The following is an 18,891-nucleotide window of genomic DNA, read 5'->3' as shown; positions in this document are numbered from 1 at the left end:
GGCAGACGGGTCTTTCGGACAAGACGGATGGCCGTGAGACCTGGCACGTGATTGTCCCTGGGCCTAGATACCTACTAGGTGGGTAGATATGATGGCATTACAGGTTGCGGATGAGATCTGGGCCGTCGTGGAGGAACGATGTGTTTAGTTACGGCAGTCATGGGCCAGGGCAGGCCCGCAGCCACGGCCGCTGCGGGATGTGGCGTTTAGAGATGACATGGCCTGGCCTCTGTGCTAAACGCGGATTTCGGAAATTTTTGGAGGTTGCAGAGTGCTGCTGAAGGCTCCAGACGTTGGCATTTGGTAATATCAAGGCCCAAGGGTGATGCAAAGCCGTGGGGGTGGAGGGGCGGTGCGAGGCGGTGCCAGGGCGAAAGGGAGGGGAGAAGCAGAGAAGGCAAGAGGCTGACCTGTCTATGATTATACTGGCAAAGCACGACTCAAGTCTAAGTCGGCCTCCCAGCTGCTCCTTCCCTTCTCTACGACATATCGACTGTCCAATGGCCAACGGTGGAACTCTTGTTCAAATTAATTAACCCAATTGTGTTGTGCTGCGGAGTCTCTACCTTAAGCCTCTAGGGCGCTCTCTGCGTAATGATGTTGTATGTCAACATTGTCTGCATCGCGATGCAGAGAACGACCCGGCATCAATCATCGTCACCGCGTCACAGCGTGCACCTCGGACACATTGACCCCCTTGTGCCTGTGGCGTAGCATCTTGATCGTGCAGGGGTCTTTACATATACTTGGCTTGGACCATCGTGGGCAATCTTGGCCATCTCGGCCCTGCCAGGCACAGGTGGATACAACCTGCATATCTGGACCCCGCTTGACCGATTTGGACGCTGTTCACGGCTGCGGGGCACGTGAGTTTTGACCCTTCTGAAACGAACCGTTCGCCCGCTGTGCCTGAAGTGGACTTGCTACCCCTTGCCGCTCAGCCAACCACGTGATGCCCGTGACTATAAGCTTTCCAACATCACCAAGCGCAAATTACACGGATCGCAGTTGTCAATGGCCTCCTCTTTCAGCCATGTTCAGGCCTCCCTTCAGGCGCCTTCACGCCTTCTTCAAACCTCTGCAGGCCGTGTTCCTGAGCCCCCCTACCGGTTCATGTAACCCTACTCGTTTGGTTACCCCTACCGGTTCGTGATGGCCCTGGTTTCAACATCAGCCGGTTTCTCGCTGCTGACTTGCACCGTCTCGTCTTTTGCTGCTGAACTCGAGGGCTCGGGCCTCTCGCTTACCGGTTTTCAATAGAACGTTCGGGAGTCTATTCGGATCAATCTTGATTAGCCTCGCCTGTTTTCTGCCACTAGAGTGTCTTGGCGTATCGCCTTGATTACAGAGGGCCACGGTGACGCTGTGCCTTGGTCAATGCCATGATGTCGCCCGCAAGTCCGCCGAACCCGCTTCTCAACTTGCAAAGAATATTGAATATTTAATACTTTAACTTGGGACCTCTCCCTCACTTTCCATGTCCCCCTCCTCATCAGCCAACTTCCACTTCCGCTTCTACAACCTTTTCCATTCTTTAATACAACATCAAAACCGGCCTAGCGCTGCCACCGACCTTCGTTGCCTTTATTTAATTACAAACCTTGTGTTTATATATATATACATATTTTCAAAATGAGATTCTCCATCGTTTCCGCCGTCATCGCCTCCGCCGGCCTTGTTGCCGCCGCTCCCGCCAGCGAGCCGGGCAAGCGCGAGACGAACCTCGGCGGTCTTGGCCCCATTGCCGGCCTTGTCGGCGGCAGCGGCTCCGGAACCGCCAACGGTGCTGGCAACGGCATCCAGAGCGGCCTCGCCACCTTGTTCGGTTCTGCTGATGCTGTCCTCAACACCCCTCTCGACTTCGTCAGCAAGCTCGTCTCTGGAGACCCCATTGGTGCCGTCACCAGTGCTGGCAGCGAAGCCATGAAGTTCGCTGGCAGCGTTCCTGGCCAAGTGGCGAAGCCTTTTACCGATGTTGGCTCTGGTGTCGCCAGCGACATGTCCAAGACCACCCAGGCCGCTACCAAGTCCAACTAGGAGACTGCTTTTTAGTATCTCGACTGCTTTACAGTAAGTTCTTCTCTTCATGATTTCCGCAACAGCTAGAGCAGGAACAAGGGGGCTAACGAGAGCAAATTATAGCGTGAAGCGGTTGGGGAAAACGGTGTCATGTCACGCACATCGCAGCTTTAATTTCATGTTATATTTCCTGGCACCGAGTGTGTGGGTCTGTCTGTAATCAAAACGATTTTCTACGATATAATCACAACTTGACGTTGTATAGAACTGTGTTTAAATTTCAAAACTAGACTTGTGACGTCTTGTCTCTTCGTGTTTTTGTAAAGGTCATTTCTCTTCATGCCTGTGACATGGGCCCACCATGTGGCCACATCGGTATTCCCCTGTCGCCAGGTTCGGACAATTAGCGTGATCGACGTCGTCCCGAAGCAGTTCGCGTACTACTGTACTCCGTACGACTATACCTTGTCCTCGAGTAGATTGTGGGGTCCGTGAAACAGGGTCCTTTGCAAGGATTGTAGCCAGTCGCGCACTCAGCGCAAGCCGGAGGCACACCAAGACCAGTTTACCTGTGGTCAATGCTCGATAGCCGACCCAACTTGCACCTACATACACGCGACTGCATTGTTTCATTTACAGCCTGTTCAAGCTTGTTTATCCGAGTCGTTCTCGGCCTTGTCTGCAAATCGCCTAGGTGACTGTCGTAAATCACACTGTTTCAGGTGGAGAATTCGCTTCATTGACACAGGGTCCTCGAGGCTGTTGTGATGCTCGCGAGCACGAGTTTGTCGCTAACATCCAGCTTAACAGTGTGCCCTCTTGGCTCTCCCTCCCTGTGGCCTTTGACAGTATCCCTCTCGGTGGATTCGTGTACTGTATTCGTTGCCAGCACTACCGTTTGTATTGAAAAATCCGGCAAAGTCTGAGGGTGTAGGGTTTTGTCGACACATAGTTTGGCGTGAATGCGTAAAAAAAGACGATGAAAACAACACAAGACCCCTGACAAGACAAGGGCAAGAACCTGATTCTTATACGATTGCCAGAGGAACTACACCGCTGCGCAAATAACAGAAGAACAGGGAAAGCAGAGGGAGGAAAGGGGAAAACTTAACCATAATGTCCGCTCTCCCAGGTTTCCTTCGGAACCCGCTGTCAAATCGCTCTCGCTTACCATCATCAGCACAACCGTCATCGTGTCTGTCCAAGCATCTCCGGAACGGGCCGCCAAGAACCTAGATACCCTCGATGGCAGTCTTACCGCAGACGGGAGAAGAAACACTACAAGTTAGCTCCTTGTTCAGCACGTTGCTTGCGCTCCTGCTGCCAGACACGAAGCAATCCACGGGCGAAAGATGGAGACCGTTCTTCGCAGGATATCTCTGAGGCTTATCCAAGCAACGAGTGTAAGACAATGGAGGAGCGTCGAGGACGTTGGTGTATGGGGAGGGACAGAGCCACGGAAAGTGACCTCATTCTGATTGAAAAAAACAAGTAGTGTTCTGCTTCAATGTTTCTCTTTTCTTGAGTTGACGCTGACGGTTAGATGGGCCTGGTGGATTCGTTGCCAATGAGACCGAGAAGAGACTGCAAAAAAAGATCTGGATTGCGACGTTGGAAGTTCTGGAGCAGCTTGAATCTGACGATGGTCTTCGATCACAAGAACGCACTGTTGATTCAAGTCGAGAGCTGACTTGCTAACGGGCGAATGATAGTAGCAGGACCCATTTGACCACAACGTCACCACTAGGGCATAAATGACCCTCATGATGTCCGACTAAAAACGGGCAGTATTTATATGCTTCCTAAAAGTGACCATCTGCCAGACCTATAATACCAAAATGCCGTCGCCATCACGTTCCATCCTAATATACAGCCCCCCCAGATCGGTATATACAAAATCCCCGGTTCAGCTCACGCCATGCCACAACCCTTCATACAGCCGTCAACTCCTCCAACCGCCTTTCTAGCTCGGGAACCTGCCGCAATTTGACTTCCAACTCTTCCTTCTCATCCTCCAACCTCAACCGTTTATCAGCATCCAACTTCGTAAACACGTACTTGCCCTGCCCATCAAACTGGAGAATATGTGTGTGATACTTCCACAAGCTCCTTCTGTGACTGACAGTCATGAGCGTGATGCCTAGAGCCTTGGAATTGTCGTACATGATCTTTTCTGTTTCAAGCGTAACGCTGCTCGTGCACTCATCCAGTATGGCGTACTTGGGGCGATGGTAGAAGAGACGAGCCATGGCAACGCGCTGCTGTAGCCCGCCGGACAATACGTCACGCCATTCCGCTTCGGCGTCCCAGCCTTCGGGGTACAGGTCGACGAGGTGCTCGAGTTCAAGAAGCTTCAAAATGGACATGAGATCTGCGTCGGTGACGCCGCGGGCGCGCATTTGGCGCAGGGAATCGGGGTAGATGACTTGTTGGCGTAGAGAGCCGCGCGAGAGGTATGGGCGCTGGGGAAGGTAGAAGATCGCGTGGAAAGGAGGCTTATAGACAGTGCCGCCGTAGACAGGCCAGAGGCCGCCAAGAATACGGAAAAGTGAAGATTTGCCACAGCCGTTGGGGCCGACGACAAGGAGGTGGTCGCCTTGGGAGAGGGAGAACGATAGGGCTTTGACGAGGACGTCGCCGTTTGGTGAGATGATTGGTCTGAGAACATGTTAGTATGCTGGTCTATATAAATGGGCAGCCAGTGGGTGGCAACTTACACATCGATGAACTTGATGTCTTCGCTCTCGTGAACGGTCCCTCGTCCCCGCAGAACAGCCTCGTTATCTTCGGTACCGCTGGATGAGACAAGTCTCTTCTCAAAGTGTCCCAATTGAATATCGTCCATGACATCCAGCAGCGACGCAACGCGCGAGGTATAGCCAGCCAACTCCATAATCTCCCTGTAAGAGAACATGATACGGCCGAAAGCGTCTGAGGCGGACAGCAGCATGCGTCTGTTGGTAACAAACGACTCGGTCCTGTCGCCCATGTTCATCGCAACCTGGCCGGGCAGTTTGACAAAAACGGGAACACTGCAAAGAAGCAGACCCAACGCACCCCAGAAATACTTGATGACAAAGTCCTCCATGAATCCGTGGTAGAATCGCCGCCTCAAAATGTAGTTAACATGTTTGATTAGCGTAAAGTAGCCCTTGTCCAGAGTGTCCTTTTCCGCGACATGACCACCATATAGGGCGACTTCCTCGCTGTAGTCTATCAGACGAGAGTGTTGGTAGCGAAACTCTCCTTCTAGTCTAGCTTCGTCGGCGACGTACTTGCCGAAGGGGGGCGTGAGGACTCTCATCATGTTGGCGGAAAGCTGAACGAGGAGTGACATGAAGACTACTCCCTCGCCGCCAACACTCTTGGAGAGTGACCATGTGTAAATTGTCTGAAGAAATGTTAGCAGTCTCCTTATTTATCCCTTTATCCGCAATATTTGACGTACCATATCCAACAGTGGCTTGGCCAAGTTGCTGTACAGCTCCGCCAGACTGTTAGAGAACTTGGAAACGTCGACGGCAATCAGCTGATCCGGGTTCTTTATTCGGTCATCAAGGGCTGAGATGCCGTAAAACGTCAAGTTGGAGAGATATTTGTCGTGGATATACTGCGTTAATCTGGTCCTGTACTTGAGCGACAGCTCTGCTTGGTGATATGACAACTAACCACGTCAATTAGCACACATCTCTCCACAACATTAACCTGTCAGAACCTACCATTGAGTTCGTGAAAGTAGCCGGCACAGCAATCAACATCCACCAAAGAATCCTGGTCATGAACTCCTTTCCATTGCCCTTGACCAACGCCTTGACAATGGCACCATCCATCTCAGCCACCCTCAAACTAATCAGCGTTCTCAGCACCAGAAAAAAACTATGGCTAATCAGCATCCTCGTTTCTGTGCTACGCCACCCCGGAACCACAATTATGAGCAGCCGCAGCAACGACCGGAAGAACTGGCGATCCAGTGCTACCTTCTTTTTTGGTGTCTCTTCACCACCGGTCGAAACAGTGGCGCGGCGGGCTTCGCGCTGAGCTGCTTCACGCACCGACGCAGCTTTCTGCTCCGAAATGGCATGGCGCACGCGGTTGACGAGGGCAACGAAGAGAGTGATCCAGATGGCGCGTGAGATGCGAGTTCGGTTGGATAGGTAGAGTCGTGTGAGTTCCGTGATGATGTTGCGAATGGTGTGGTCTCCCGAGAGGGAGAGCTTTGATTGAGACGCCATGGCCGGAGCGGGAACACAACGAATACTGTCGTCTTCGTCAAGATAGCTTGCGTGTGCTTCTTGATGTGTGGAGGAGTGAACGCAAGGCGGTCACCTTTGGCGCATTTGGCATTTGCGATGGCGGCGACGAACGAAGCTTGACGCTCGCAGGAGGAAGCACCCACGCAACCCCCCAGAGCTGAACTAAAGGATTAAACACCTTGCGGACCTGTCTTTGGAGCTGTTCCCCAGAATCAGGGAAATTGAATGCAAAAAGGAAAAGAGGCTCGCAACTCCAGGAATATGTTGTCAAGTTGGAAAGCATGTGGTCGGGCTTGGCGTCCACTACCCCAGCTTTCCCTCGGTCCCAGACTCTAGTCGAGGCAAGATACGGGGAATCTCAGCCACAGAGTACTCCGTACTACGCTTCCAGCTGCACAGCTGGGCATGTGAAAGCACCTACCAGCCACAAGGACAGTTTGCAGCGCCAACGGCGTGACTGTGCACAGCACCAGCCACACTTGTGTTTTTTTTCCTTTTGCTTTGCCTGATGCCCCTCTACCCCGAATCTTGGAATTCCGCCACCAACACCATTATTCATTCGCAGTTCTCCTGACCAAGCCTTGTCCTCCAAAAGAAGACAGAATCTCGACCGCTTTATTCCCCTTTTGTCGGTATTCCGTAACCTGATCACACCCTTATCTTCCACTCTATACCAAGAAATCTGCCCAGCATGTCCGACGACGAAAACCTCTCCATCTATGACGAGATCGAAATCGAAGACATGACCTTTGACGAAGCGCTCCAGCTATACCACTACCCTTGCCCCTGCGGCGACCGCTTCCAGATTGCGCTGGACGACTTACGCGACGAGCAGGACATTGCAGTTTGTCCCAGTTGCAGCCTGATGATCCGCGTTATTTTCGACCTTGTGAGACCTGGCCCCCAACCATACTATACCTCGATTTGCGAACGGATGGTTTTCTTGTCATGGTTGTCGCGTATTAGTGTGCTCAGATGCTAACCCTACTTCAGGATGATTTACCGAAACCACCACCTTCTGGAAACGGAGCACAAGTTCCCATCGCTGCTTAGACGTATTAGGATGAAAACAAGGAACCCACAAGCACCTGAAGGGCATCATTGAGCCGAGCCGTCAACGTCCTTAGAACCTGCTCACTTGCGAGCCCAATCTGTTGGTCGTCCAACATATTTGCCGAGACTGCTATGGACCCCAGTCTGAATCGAGTCGTCTCGTTGCGCCAATACACAGTGAGAGGCAATATAAGTATTTGCCCGTCCGGTCGCGTGGAGTGGCCTAAGGGTGGAAAAATATTTATCGCCTCTAACTGTAGCATAACATGGCGCAGCGAAAGTGGGATGTCTTTGGCAAGCTGCAAAGGCCAAGACAATGCACAGGGGTAGGGAGCGCGTTATTGGCGTCGAAATCCCAATTTATTCTGAACGTGTCCCTCCCAAGACTCGACTGAGTGACGCACAATTCGGCGGTACTTTATGCAACAATGGAGGGATAGGTAAGGAACATGCAGAAACCTGGGTCTGCACAGCCTGCAGTACGATGCCTGCTTTGACGTTGGTCAGGATGCTCAGGGCGCTGGAAGGCCTTCTTTGACTTTGTCCATAAACATCTAGCTGGGCCATGGCATGTATTATATACGTGGCTCGCAGAGTGTCAAGTCTCTTACAGTGCTCTGGCAATGTACCGGGCGGCCCGCCACTAAGGGGCCCAGGATACCTGCTTCTCATGTTCAAGTCGAGTCAAGGATCCCTCTTGGCTCGTTGTTTGAATGCAAACACAATTCTCACACCTCGCAATCCTCGCCGTCAAGTGTTTGGATGCTATTGTATTAATCCCTGCTGGAAAGGGCAGTTTGTCTGTGTGGACAAACCAGACTCTGGCATTGAGTGCTGGTGTCCAGCTAAAACCAAAATGTGGTATCTCTATCTATTAATGCCGGACCCGCCTGGGGCGTTGTCTAAATGAACGCTGATGCGTTTGTTGTGAATGCACTTTTGTCCGCCACCTCCCTTGGTCTGCCGCTACCGTGGTATAGAAACGGACCACGACCGAAGGGTGTACAAATAAATCATAAGAATGCATGTGCCCGCACGAATTGCGACGGAAAGAGCGCGCGTACACCGCTCGCGTGATGGCGCGATGTCGTGTAGAATCATTAGTTCGTATGCCAAAATGTTGTTCCCCCAGCCTTAAAAGTTGCTTGCCTGATTACCGATCCTCCTCTTCCCCTCGCCGCATGATTAATCAAGGTCGAATGCCGGTGTACATAGCTCGCGTTTATAACATGACAAGACCCATGATGCAGAACCCCAGGAGACCAGCCATGGAAGCTTGCATTTGTTGTGGAATGGCGCCCCCAGTGAGCTCTGCCGTGTGCGATGTGGTGGTATTGGGTGTTGTGGTAGGTGAGGTTGTCGTGATAAGAGGAGCTAATAAAGTGTTAGGAGCTGTGCAGCGCAACGCAAAGTATTTACGCTGAAGATGCCATGGAGGAAGAGTAACATGATAAGAGGAACATACTGGTTGCGTTGACAGACCGTGAGCGGCTCAAGGTAATACCGCTCTGCAGGGCAGCCGGTATGCTGGTTGATTTCGCCAATGGTTTCTCCGTTGGTATGGATGCACTCAAGGAGTTGGAGGGCTCTCCTGGTGAAGTCGCAATGGCTACAGACGTGGCGCCAAGTGCGCCTAGAAGCTGAGTGATGCGCATCGTGGCTGGTTATGGAGCGTCTGGGGACAGAATTGTCCGATGATACCGGGATAGCGAATCTCGAGGGTACTGAAAGCCGACGAATTGATAGCTCGCGATGGGCGTTTGTAAGACGAAAATAAAGAGAGCAGCTGCCAAGAATGAAACCAATAGGCCTGGTATGCTGCTCTCCTCGCGTTCGTATGAAAGGCTAACGGTGATAGGATTGTCTCGGTGTTGATTCTAAGATGGATGCAAACGGATGGTGCAAGAGTGCTGAGTATTGATTGTGCTTGCACACGGCGAGAGCGGATGTGACGACAATAGCGACGGCGACGGCGACGTAGGAGTAGAGTCGAGTTATAAGAGAGCACCAACACGACAGTTGCAAGCTGACAAGGACCTTCTCCACGAAGCTTGGTATTTACTAAGTGGACAGGAAGTGGGTAGGGTTGTATGTACCCAGAGCTCAAAGCAGGGAAAGAAGCAAGGAAATGGAGACGTGAATTGGATAGGTGGTAATGTCAAGTGGTGTGAAAATGGCATGGTGCATTATCTCCTGGTATCGAGCTTGTTGGAGAATGCAACAGCTTCGATACACCCCAGTTCATTCGCTGCATGCAGGTGGGGGTTCGGACAAGGGAAGCAGGGGAGTGGGTGCGGCCATCTTGCTTGCCTTGCGGGAGCCGTACGTCTCAACATTCTAATAAAAAAAATGAAAAGTGGCCCCAAAAAATCGAAAAGAGCCCAGCCGTTTTGCTGGAGCACTGAGTGGTGGTGAGTGGTGGGTGGCAGGTGGCTAATGGGACCAGCGCGGTACGAACCCAAAGCCCGTGCTGTTACACAACTTGATGTAGAAAGACCCGCTTTGCCTGTAACGGGAGCCGCGCCATCTGGGTGTAGCCGATTGGCACGCCGTTTTGTTCGCGCTGGCACAAAGTCTAGAAGACACCTAGATGGCATCTCAGCATTGAGGAAAAAAAAGGAATGCCTCGGGCAGCACGAGTCGCTAGTGGCGGAAAAGCTGTCGAGGAGGTCAACTGGTGTGGTGGAGATACTCTGATGGTTTGGGTGCTAAGATGCACCAATTGACTCAAGTACTAGGCCGACCAAGTACCTATTTAGCTGGCAGTACATGTGGCTCAGGTAGACGCCCGGTACCCTCGTTACTATTACGCTGACTGACTGGTGGCTGAGCCTGAAGCAGGTACATCGAGTCGATGTTGTCATAGCCCCCAAAATTGCCGACACGCAAGTAGCCTCGTCTCGTCTTTGTTACGCAGCACAGCTTCACCCGTCCCTTATCCCACCTCGGCCATGCGCCTGCATCCCTGGGGCTTCAACTCTTGTTTTGCCGCATGCGTGCATTGGGCCACTGCAGGAGCTGGAAGGACAGAGCTTTGGGCAGAGCTTTGGGCAGAGAGGCAGAGACAGCTTTTAGGCCGGGTGACGTGATGGATGGCCGGCCGTTGAGGTCGCAGCACCACGCCAGGTAATCACAAAAACCTGCTGCAAGAAGCCACTTGGGACGTAGTAATTAAAAATAATATCGGAGTATATGCACATACATAATGCAGCCGTGGTGGACGGGCCACTTGCTTGCACAATGCCTGGTCGCACACACTCCCGTTCGCTGCGTTTATTGGTGACCTTCGCGGCTGTTTGCCTGGTCGCCTGGTGCCCGGTCGCTCCTGCCCCCCTGCCCCCGAACTAAACCAGCAAGAAACGCCATCGAAACGGCTGACGGGGCAGCAGGCAAGAAGGCAGGCAACAGCGCCCATTGTTGATCCAAATATCCATCCAAGTCATGACCCTCACCGTCACCGTCACCAAACAGGCTGTTATGAGGCTGTTTCGACTGTGGCTCTCTGTATCAGACTGTTTATTTGGCCCACCGCTGATCGCCATTCTAAGCTACGTACTCCGTACCTTACTCCCTACCGAACTCTCAAAACTCTGTTTGCGGCCTTTACAGCATCGACACTCCATCACACGACTGGCAATAGAAGGTCTGCGTCATCTGGCCAAACACAGCAAGGATCGCCCACGACAGCAACGGCAGCAGTGTGCAGATACGAATGGATGCACATGGCCATGGCAACTGCTCAACTGCTACGGAGGACCATACAGTATTACCCACCTCTGGATCAAGGTACAAACCATGACCCATCCCCTGAGATGGCTGACTGTCACAGAAAATCAACAGCGACGTCTTGCCTAGATTCCCCATAATAGCACTGCCATTAGGATGGCCAGCAAATTCACGAAATTGCCCGCGCAACTGCTCAGGCGACTCATCAACCAATGCTGGAGCACTTACCCGCAAGTCGTGCGCTGACAGAATGATGCTCATCTCGCCTGTACCGTTCAGTGGCTCCTTGCAAAAATTTAATCAGACGAGGCTTGTCCAGAACCGACCAGGGGTGGCAATAACGATAGCGAAGCTTTTTCTGTTCTAGACCTCCAGAAAGCTTAGCCTTGGCCCTGGCCAACTGGAACTGAGAGCACGGAGACATGTCTCTGATGTCTCTGGCCTTCTCTCTGACCTAATGATGCACCCTCTTGACCGTGTCTCGATCGCATCCTATCCTCGTGTTTCCATAATATCCATCTTGATGCTACTACTCAATTTACTCCAGGCTGCTGAAAAGCAAACGAAAGGCAATCAATGCCTACTAGGAAGTGACCGCTTCCTGGGCGGTACTATTGGGTTAACCCGTACTATTGTAGGCTACTAGGGCCACTCGTTTCATCGATCCTTGAGGATCCAATTCCAGGATACGGAGAACTTGTCGGACCGAGTCGAGTCACGAAACAAAGTGTTTGTCACAAATGGATTTGTACTGGACAGACAGTACGGAGTAATATGGAGCAAAACTATTCTTGTCCTGCATTGCAGGAACCTAGCGTGGACATGGTCTGCTCATCTCAGTGGGGGGTCCTGGGTGGTTGATAGTAGTAGCACTTGACCCGGCGACGAAGTCTGTAAATGATTCCTCGAAGGCACACTCCGTACAGAAGACGGAGCATTCTACGGCTTGGCCAATTGATGGCCATGTCCGAAGTTCCTGTAAGTTGTGGAGTGAAGAGGATGTCGCATAGCAGGATTAACGCGGCTCGCGGCAACGCTGCTACATAAGCTACACACGACCTGCTCACCATTTCGACGATACCGTACTCCGTACCATGGCACAAAAAGCACCCCACCAGGCAATCTGGCCTGTGACGAATCTACCCGGATATCACGATGCGATCAAGCGGCCTTCGACGCAGAGAAGGAGGAGATCTTGGCGTTCTGCGGGCTTGGTGGCGCCAACTTTCCAGGTTGGGAGTTTACAGCCCCAACTCATTCACCATTTCGTCGCTGCCAGCCCCAGACAACACGTGTCAACTGGTGCACCCTGACGCTCAATGCTCAGTACTGGTACGGAGTACCCGGGGTCTCGTCAAACTATCAATGCAGACCCGACTTGTCCTGGCTGATGGTGTCACACACTGATAGTTGCACCAACAGATCGAGAGGCAGCCGTGACAGCCTCCGAATGCCAATGCACACATTCGTGTTAAGCTTTCACCCTTTCAAAACGGCTGTAAATTAATGCAATAACTTACAAGGCACACGTCGACAGGAAACCAAATGACTGGTAAGCAACCTTCCTGATAAACTCAATTTATGACCCTCCACAGTCAGTCTTGATGTGTCTCTTGGCTCACTACACACCAGTACTATATGTGGCTCGTGACATGCAGGGACACGTTCTAAAATTACCCGTGTGAGGAAGGAAGGCCGCGCAATTGCCATGGACTTGGGACAGGTAGAGTGAGCCGATCAAAGGTCCTTGAAAGCATTTGTTTCTTCCTGCTTGGCTCGACGAAATTTAGCCAAAAAAAAGGTTGTTGGCCATTCACTGGCCACGTCCTGTTTCCCATGGTGGGAGATACGAGACTACGTCAGCCTTTGATCCCCTCCTCTCCCGTCATCGTGACCCAAGCCGTGTATCATGGCGGGCAGATGATTGGATTTTTGATCATCTGTGGCAATTGCGATCTACGCGACCAGTAATGCAACCAGCTCTGTACTGATAGCTCCCCGTCGTACACCAGACTCTTGCTGTATCGGCCGCGGCGGTGTGCAGCAGAAACAGAAATAGCGTCTAACTGTGAGGCCTTTTGTAGATCCCGACCCTCCAACCTGTTTTGTCGATACTGCACGAGATGTATGGACAGACGTGCCTGTTTTTGTCGCCACGGGCAACCCTGGCAGTGACCGCCAATCATGGCGCATCTCGTGAGCGAATGCAAACATCCTTGTCCTCACGCACATGGTTCACATCGTGATCGTATAGCAAGCACGCAATTCTGCATCCGTGAGAGTGGCAACGACCACCTGGCCTGGTTTCGGTGCGGTGGCAAACGTCTGTCCTTAGTTTCGTCTCATCTGCTGCTCAAAACTTCCGTATCGTGGATGAAGGCCCTTCTGTCTAAATGCCTTGAGCTCATTCAGCAGCAACATTCAACATGGCCCCTGGCTCACATAGACGATATGACTTCCGTGAACAGCAGTAAAGTAAAAACATCATGTCTACCTGATTTATCGTCTTCTACCATCCTAGTAGTCCCCGCAGTGTAATTGCCAGAATACCCATCTATCGTAATATTTTCTACGCATCGACATTCTCAAAAAAGAACGTCGGCACCCCAGGCACAGCATTCTCCGCGGTCGGCACCGTGATGTCAACCTCCTTGCCGTCCACCAGGTTCACGCCCTTCTTACCGCCCTCCTCCACGACCAACACGTCACACTCTACCAGGCCGGCAGCTTTCTTCAAGCCGGGCAGCATCTGCGCCAGCGTCTCCTTTTCATCAAACGCAAGCTTTTGCTCCAGGACCACGCTGGGGGATTCGCCTGACTGCAGGCGCTTCTTCAGGGTCTGAGCAAAGGGCATTGCCTTCTTCATTTCGCCCATCTTGGCGATCCTTCCGTTCAGCTCCTTGTCGTTGACGGACTTTGTGGCTGGATCCCACATTTCCTTCAGCAGGTCGATGTACTTGGCCTGCCAGGCCGGGAACTTATCGGAGATGTAAATGGTCAGCTTCTTGGGGCGTTTGGGGTCGAAAGAGGTCTCCTTGCCCTTGGCCTTCTTCTTCAGCTGCAGGCCCTCGGCCGAGTTGATGTTGGATGCCGTGTTACGCACGTAGTCTCGCTTGGCGGACAAGGCGGCGTCGACGGGAGGCACGCTGGGGAAGGTAGCGTCGTGGATGGTGCTGGGCTTCTTCAGCACCTCCAACCAAATGTATTCGGACCAGTGGGGGGCGATGACGGCCATCAGGAGGGCCTGCAGCTCGATGTACTTGAACACCAGTTCCTTGTGCATCTTGATGCCGGCGGCGGCGCAAGCCTCGCGGTAGAAGTCACGGGCGCCGGTCAATTCGTAGAGAGCAGCCTTGAGGGCCAGCTTGTAGTTGGTCTGGGCGTATTGATCAATAGCCTCGCGGGCGGCGCCGTTCATTTCGTTGTGGAAGAGGGCGTCCTGGAAGGTGTTGGTCTCGCCGGTGCGCAGATCAGCTTCGTCTCGAACCATTTCTTCACACCACTCACGCAAGTTGAATAGGCGCAGAATGTTGTTGTCGGCAACATCTTCTTCGAAGTTGGCATCGGATACACCGTCACCAGCGTCAGCAATGGCAATACGCGAGGCATCGGCGCCGTACTTTTCGACCAAGTCGCGCAGGGTCATGAAGTTGCCGGTACTCTTGGCCATTTTCTCTCCGTTGAGCATTAGGTGACCATTGGCTCGGATACCTCGTGGCCAGTATTCAGGCGGGAATATGGCCAGGTGAATGTACAAGAAGAAGGTCAAGTGGTTGGGGATCAAGTCTTTGCCGGAGCTTCGCACATCCAGCGGGTAGAAGTATTCAAATTCACGGCGCATGCTCTCCAGTGTGGCCTTAGGAATCTTAGATGAGCTCAGAATGTCTTCGCTCAAGTCGCGACGACAGAACAGATAGTCCCAGACATCATCTGTCAGTTGTTCAGGAGTGATATTTCCTACACCCTTCTCTCGCCCATACAAGTCCTTGTGCAACCAGTGGCACACGGTGTAGTAGGCCATGTAGATGGTGGAATCACTTAAACTCTCAACCAGGAATTGGGGATCCCAGGGCAACTTGGATCCCAAGCCGTAGGTACGGGCGCAAGCCCACTGGTTCAGCCAGTTTAAGACACCTTCGAAACTGTGCCTGGTCTCGGCGGTCCAAGTGTTCAAGCCCTTGCCATCGGCGTTCTCAACCCATCTCAGGGCAGTCTCTCTCCATTTTTCCTCGCCGTAATCCAAATACCACTGGTCCATCAGAGCAACAATACAGTCATCGCCAGATCGAGAAACGACCTTTCGCTCAGGCTCCGAGTAGGCAAATCCGTGGCCGGCATCAATCAGCTGGGCGCGAACCTTGGGTTTGGCAGTCTCAACCTTTTCGCCCTTGAAGTCACCAACTTTCAAAACGCCCTGGTAGTAACCCTCCTTGTAAGACAACTCCTTGGCCTCTTCCAATTGCTTGGTGTCCTTGGGAGAAGCAATCTTCAACTTCTTGATCAAGAAAGGCGCGCACAAGTCACCAAATGAGGGGGTTTCAATAATGGGGTAGATCTCCAACTCAGCCCATTCCTTCTTGATGCCGTAGTAGTCGGCCTTCTTGGCCAGCTCCGTTACGGTGGCAAAGTCATCAGGACTGTCCGAGGGCACAGAGGTGACGACGCCAGTTCCCTTGGTGGGCAAAACATTCTCCATAGGCAGGACACGAACACCCTCCTTGTGGCATGACAGCGGTGCATTTACCAAAGTGCCGACCATGTCAGTGCCCTGGATTTCGCCGGCTTTCTCAACAACTCCCTCCTGGGCCAAGATGCCTTGGTACGCCATATTACGAGCAGCTCTTTCAGTGACAACATAATATGAGTTCTCGCCAGCTTTGAACAAGCCGTAGGTGATCTTAGGTCCAACAAAGCAGCAAGTCTGGCCATACATGGTCTCGGGTCTCAAAGTAGCCGGAACCAAGAAAATTTCAGCATTTTCAGGGACCCTGCCCTTCACAACCTCAGCAGCCTTGGGTGACCATTCCAAGACCTTCAGCTTCAAAGCAGTATACTCCTGGGGACCGACCGCCTCTCCTTCGGCGCGGTCGTGATCCATGCAAGGCTGTCCATCCTTGATGGAGTAGATGGTATATCTCTTTCCAAACTTGATCTTGTTCAGCTCCTTCAAACGATTCATTTGCCATCGGACAAAGGCATCATAGTAGGGGTTCGCGTCAGTCGTGATGAAAGACCTGCGCCAGTCAATTCTGCAACCAAAGCTGGTCAAGTCTTGAATCGCTAGAGGAGGGAAGAACTTGAGCCAGTGCTGAGGGTCAGCAAACTGATGAATCTCCTCTGTGGGGATGCCAATCGCCTGCATGATTTGGAATTGGTACTTCATCTTGGCGGTTTTGGCCTTGGTTTTGCTCTTGTTGGTAGTGAACTTGGTGACATCCTCCTTGGTCTGGCTAACGGCTGCCGCGGCTGGTTTCTCCCCAGCAGCATCATCTTCTTCGTCGTTGTATCCAGAGAAGTCCTCGCCAAACTTTCCAATCTCATTAATCAGCTTGTCAGCGCAAGCCTTGATAGGCATGCCGGTGCAGTGGAAGCCCATCGGGAACAGAGCACGCTTTCCCTGCATTCTCGCAACACCAGTGGCAAACTCGACTTTACTGGCCGAAAACGTGTGGCCAGCATGCAGAGTACCGTTCATGTAGGGATATGCCATGCATCCAAAGAACTTGGGAACTTTTTCTCGTAGCTCGGCGGCGGGGATTGAGTGCAGAGGCACTTCGGTGGTTGTAGGAGCGTCGACTTCGAAGATTTTGTCGTCTTGCCATTTCTGCTGGTACATTTTCTCGACAGCAATCAAGGAGTCTCTTTTTTCGGTCTGGCCAGGGGCAATTATCAGAATGAGTTCTCAGCGAAGTAAAGGACAAGTAAGGCTCACATACCCCTTTCAACTCTTTGGTCTTAGAAATGGACAAGGCCTCCATAGCCTTGGGCACGGAATTCGTAGCCATATTGCGAGTCCTGCAGGTAATTTCAAGCTTATCAGCATCAGGAATAGTTTCGCATCCAACAGCCGAAAGCACAGTATTTATTCATGTGATGGGATTCTCAGCTTGACTCACTTGCGGGATAGGATCGCCCCTGGCTCACTCTTGTTGGTCTGCGCGGGCAATCTGGCAGAATGGCATGTACTGTCCCAAGTGGAATTTTTTGAGTCACCAACGAAGGCCATGTGGAGGGGTTAAAATCGCGGGGCTCCAGTGACGGCAGGCTGAGTGGGTGTGGCTTGACCAGCACGGAGTTGAGCGGTGCCCTGGCCGCCGCTTTTCCGGCATCAGTGCTGCTGAGTACCTGTGGCTGAGTCCATGTTGTGTGCAGTTTTGGCCCCGGTCCGAAAGCCACCTATAAATGTCGATTTCATGCGATGTGCTACGGAGTAGTTTCGCAATATAAACAGGATCAGGATCAAGTCATAATATGCACACACCTTTTCCCACTCATAAAGACCATTTTCCACCAGCTTTTGGGGGAGGCTTAATAGAGATGAGTGCTCGGCACAGGGCAGCAGCAGTCAGCACTTAAGTCAAAAACTCTACCTAGTTAGTTAGGAAGGCCTTCCAGCCGTGATGTTAAAGTAAGGAGGCAGCAACCGTAGGCAGAAATTCTGAGTTTGGGGGCGAAATCGCGAGTATAAACATCTTCGCAATCACTAACTGCTCTTCCAGATCACTTGGTCCTCGAAGAGTCCCGGAGCAGGCATAGCGGCGGCAGCCATGCACTGATTCGCCTCCTGCAGAAGGGATCTCTACTGCCATTGTGCGGCTGAGCAATTCGAGAGCCATGGGCTTAAACAACACAGACCGTGTCGACAACGAGGTTGCGGCAATGCACCTCGCGTGCAGTGGTACAGCTCAAAATGTCCTTCGTTGTGACATGAGGCACAGGAGGGACTTGGGATGTAACTTTTCAGGCAACCGGCTCCAAGTCCGGAACGACAAACCAGGGCCACTTGACAGTTGTCCCCGCGTAAAAGCGGCGCTGCCCGGATCTACCAACTGACAAGGCGGCCTGGCCGATAAAATTCATTGACCTTTCCTGCGGCACCATGCTAGTGCCGACAGAAGAATACCGGCTGGCGACGCACAACCGACGAACCGACAAATCCACGACATCGACAATAGCGAACATCGGCGCATCAAAAAACGAGTCGAGTCACCCTGCGTCGCGTCCCCTGCACACGACGATCACGAACAAAAAGAGAGCCATGTTTGCAGCCACGGCAAGACGACTGGCTCAGTCGGGCAAAGACTCTCTCCCCAAGCAGGTGCCCTTCACCGTGTTCAACAACCCGTACCAAGCACGCAAAGTATGGCCCCCCAACTTCAAGGAGTTGAACCACGCACAGCAACTGCGCTTTGAAAAGAAGTACAAGCGTAGAATATTCCTGGCCAGCAGGTCGCCGCGGTGGGAAAAAGGCGTCAAGTTTGCGCAGCTGGCAACAATCGCAGGTGAGCCCGTTTCCCTTATTCTTTGTTTTCTTCTTCGCGCCAAACGACGAAGTATCAGAGCCATTGCTCACTAATGTTTTCTAGCCGCCCTTGTCTGGCTGCTCTTTTATTCCGAGTTTGAATGGTGGGGCAAGCAATACAAGCCATCGGAAGAGGTCTGCCAAATTTCCAGTCTTAATTTGTTTCTACCGAATATACTGCTGACACACTTCTTAGATGCGCCGTCACGCGCGCAACCTCTTTGGAGTCATTGACCCAGAGAAGCGCTATGAGCGACGACCGGATGCTCCAGAGCCACAGCTGTCGACGCAACGGCCGGAATCTAGACCCAAATAATG

General features: G+C 52.3%; 6 protein-coding genes across 6 annotated transcripts; 3 read left to right on the top strand and 3 right to left on the bottom strand.

The window, feature by feature from the left end:
• The first annotated feature begins 983 nt into the window (after nt 1-983).
• On the top strand, nt 984-2,309 carry J3458_005106 (uncharacterized protein). Its single transcript, XM_007811799.2, has 3 exons — nt 984-1,145; nt 1,261-2,070; nt 2,143-2,309. Exon 2 carries the CDS (start codon nt 1,633-1,635, stop codon nt 2,035-2,037), a length of 405 nt encoding a protein of 134 aa, XP_007809990.1. The 5' UTR covers nt 984-1,145; nt 1,261-1,632; the 3' UTR covers nt 2,038-2,070; nt 2,143-2,309.
• A 1,440-nt stretch (nt 2,310-3,749) lies between these two features.
• Nucleotides 3,750-6,555, bottom strand: PXA2 (ATP-binding cassette long-chain fatty acid transporter pxa2). Its single transcript, XM_007811800.2, has 4 exons — nt 5,739-6,555; nt 5,468-5,683; nt 4,737-5,410; nt 3,750-4,677 (listed from the first exon to the last, which is right to left on the bottom strand). Exons 1-4 carry the CDS (start codon nt 6,249-6,251, stop codon nt 3,951-3,953), a joined length of 2,130 nt encoding a protein of 709 aa, XP_007809991.1. The 5' UTR covers nt 6,252-6,555; the 3' UTR covers nt 3,750-3,950.
• A 408-nt stretch (nt 6,556-6,963) lies between these two features.
• Nucleotides 6,964-7,325, top strand: DPH3 (Diphthamide biosynthesis protein 3; the record flags this gene model as incomplete). Its single annotated transcript, XM_007811801.1, has 2 exons — nt 6,964-7,161; nt 7,266-7,325. The coding sequence occupies 2 exons, from the start codon at nt 6,964-6,966 to the stop codon at nt 7,323-7,325; spliced, it is 258 nt and encodes an 85-aa protein (XP_007809992.1).
• Nucleotides 7,326-8,547: 1,222 nt separating this feature from the next.
• On the bottom strand, nt 8,548-8,980 carry J3458_005103 (uncharacterized protein; the record flags this gene model as incomplete). The annotated part of the gene is made up of 2 exons (XM_066118605.1): nt 8,548-8,699; nt 8,791-8,980. The coding sequence occupies 2 exons, from the start codon at nt 8,978-8,980 to the stop codon at nt 8,548-8,550; spliced, it is 342 nt and encodes a 113-aa protein (XP_065976125.1).
• Nucleotides 8,981-13,620: 4,640 nt separating this feature from the next.
• CDC60_1 (cytosolic leucyl tRNA synthetase) lies at nt 13,621-17,056 on the bottom strand (the record flags this gene model as incomplete). The annotated part of the gene is made up of 2 exons (XM_007811802.2): nt 13,621-16,923; nt 16,988-17,056. The coding sequence occupies 2 exons, from the start codon at nt 17,054-17,056 to the stop codon at nt 13,621-13,623; spliced, it is 3,372 nt and encodes a 1,123-aa protein (XP_007809993.2).
• Nucleotides 17,057-18,150: 1,094 nt separating this feature from the next.
• On the top strand, nt 18,151-18,889 carry J3458_005101 (uncharacterized protein; the record flags this gene model as incomplete). Its single annotated transcript, XM_007811803.2, has 3 exons — nt 18,151-18,553; nt 18,638-18,708; nt 18,770-18,889. 3 exons carry the CDS (start codon nt 18,151-18,153, stop codon nt 18,887-18,889), a joined length of 594 nt encoding a protein of 197 aa, XP_007809994.2.
• Nucleotides 18,890-18,891: the final 2 nt, after the last annotated feature.

This window comes from Metarhizium acridum, assembly GCF_019434415.1.
Source record: "Metarhizium acridum strain ARSEF 324 chromosome Unknown scaffold_31, whole genome shotgun sequence".
In the NCBI taxonomy this organism is placed as follows: Eukaryota; Fungi; Ascomycota; class Sordariomycetes; order Hypocreales; family Clavicipitaceae; genus Metarhizium; species Metarhizium acridum.
Note: the sequence above shows the minus strand (reverse complement) of the source record. Positions and strands in the feature narration are given on the sequence as shown.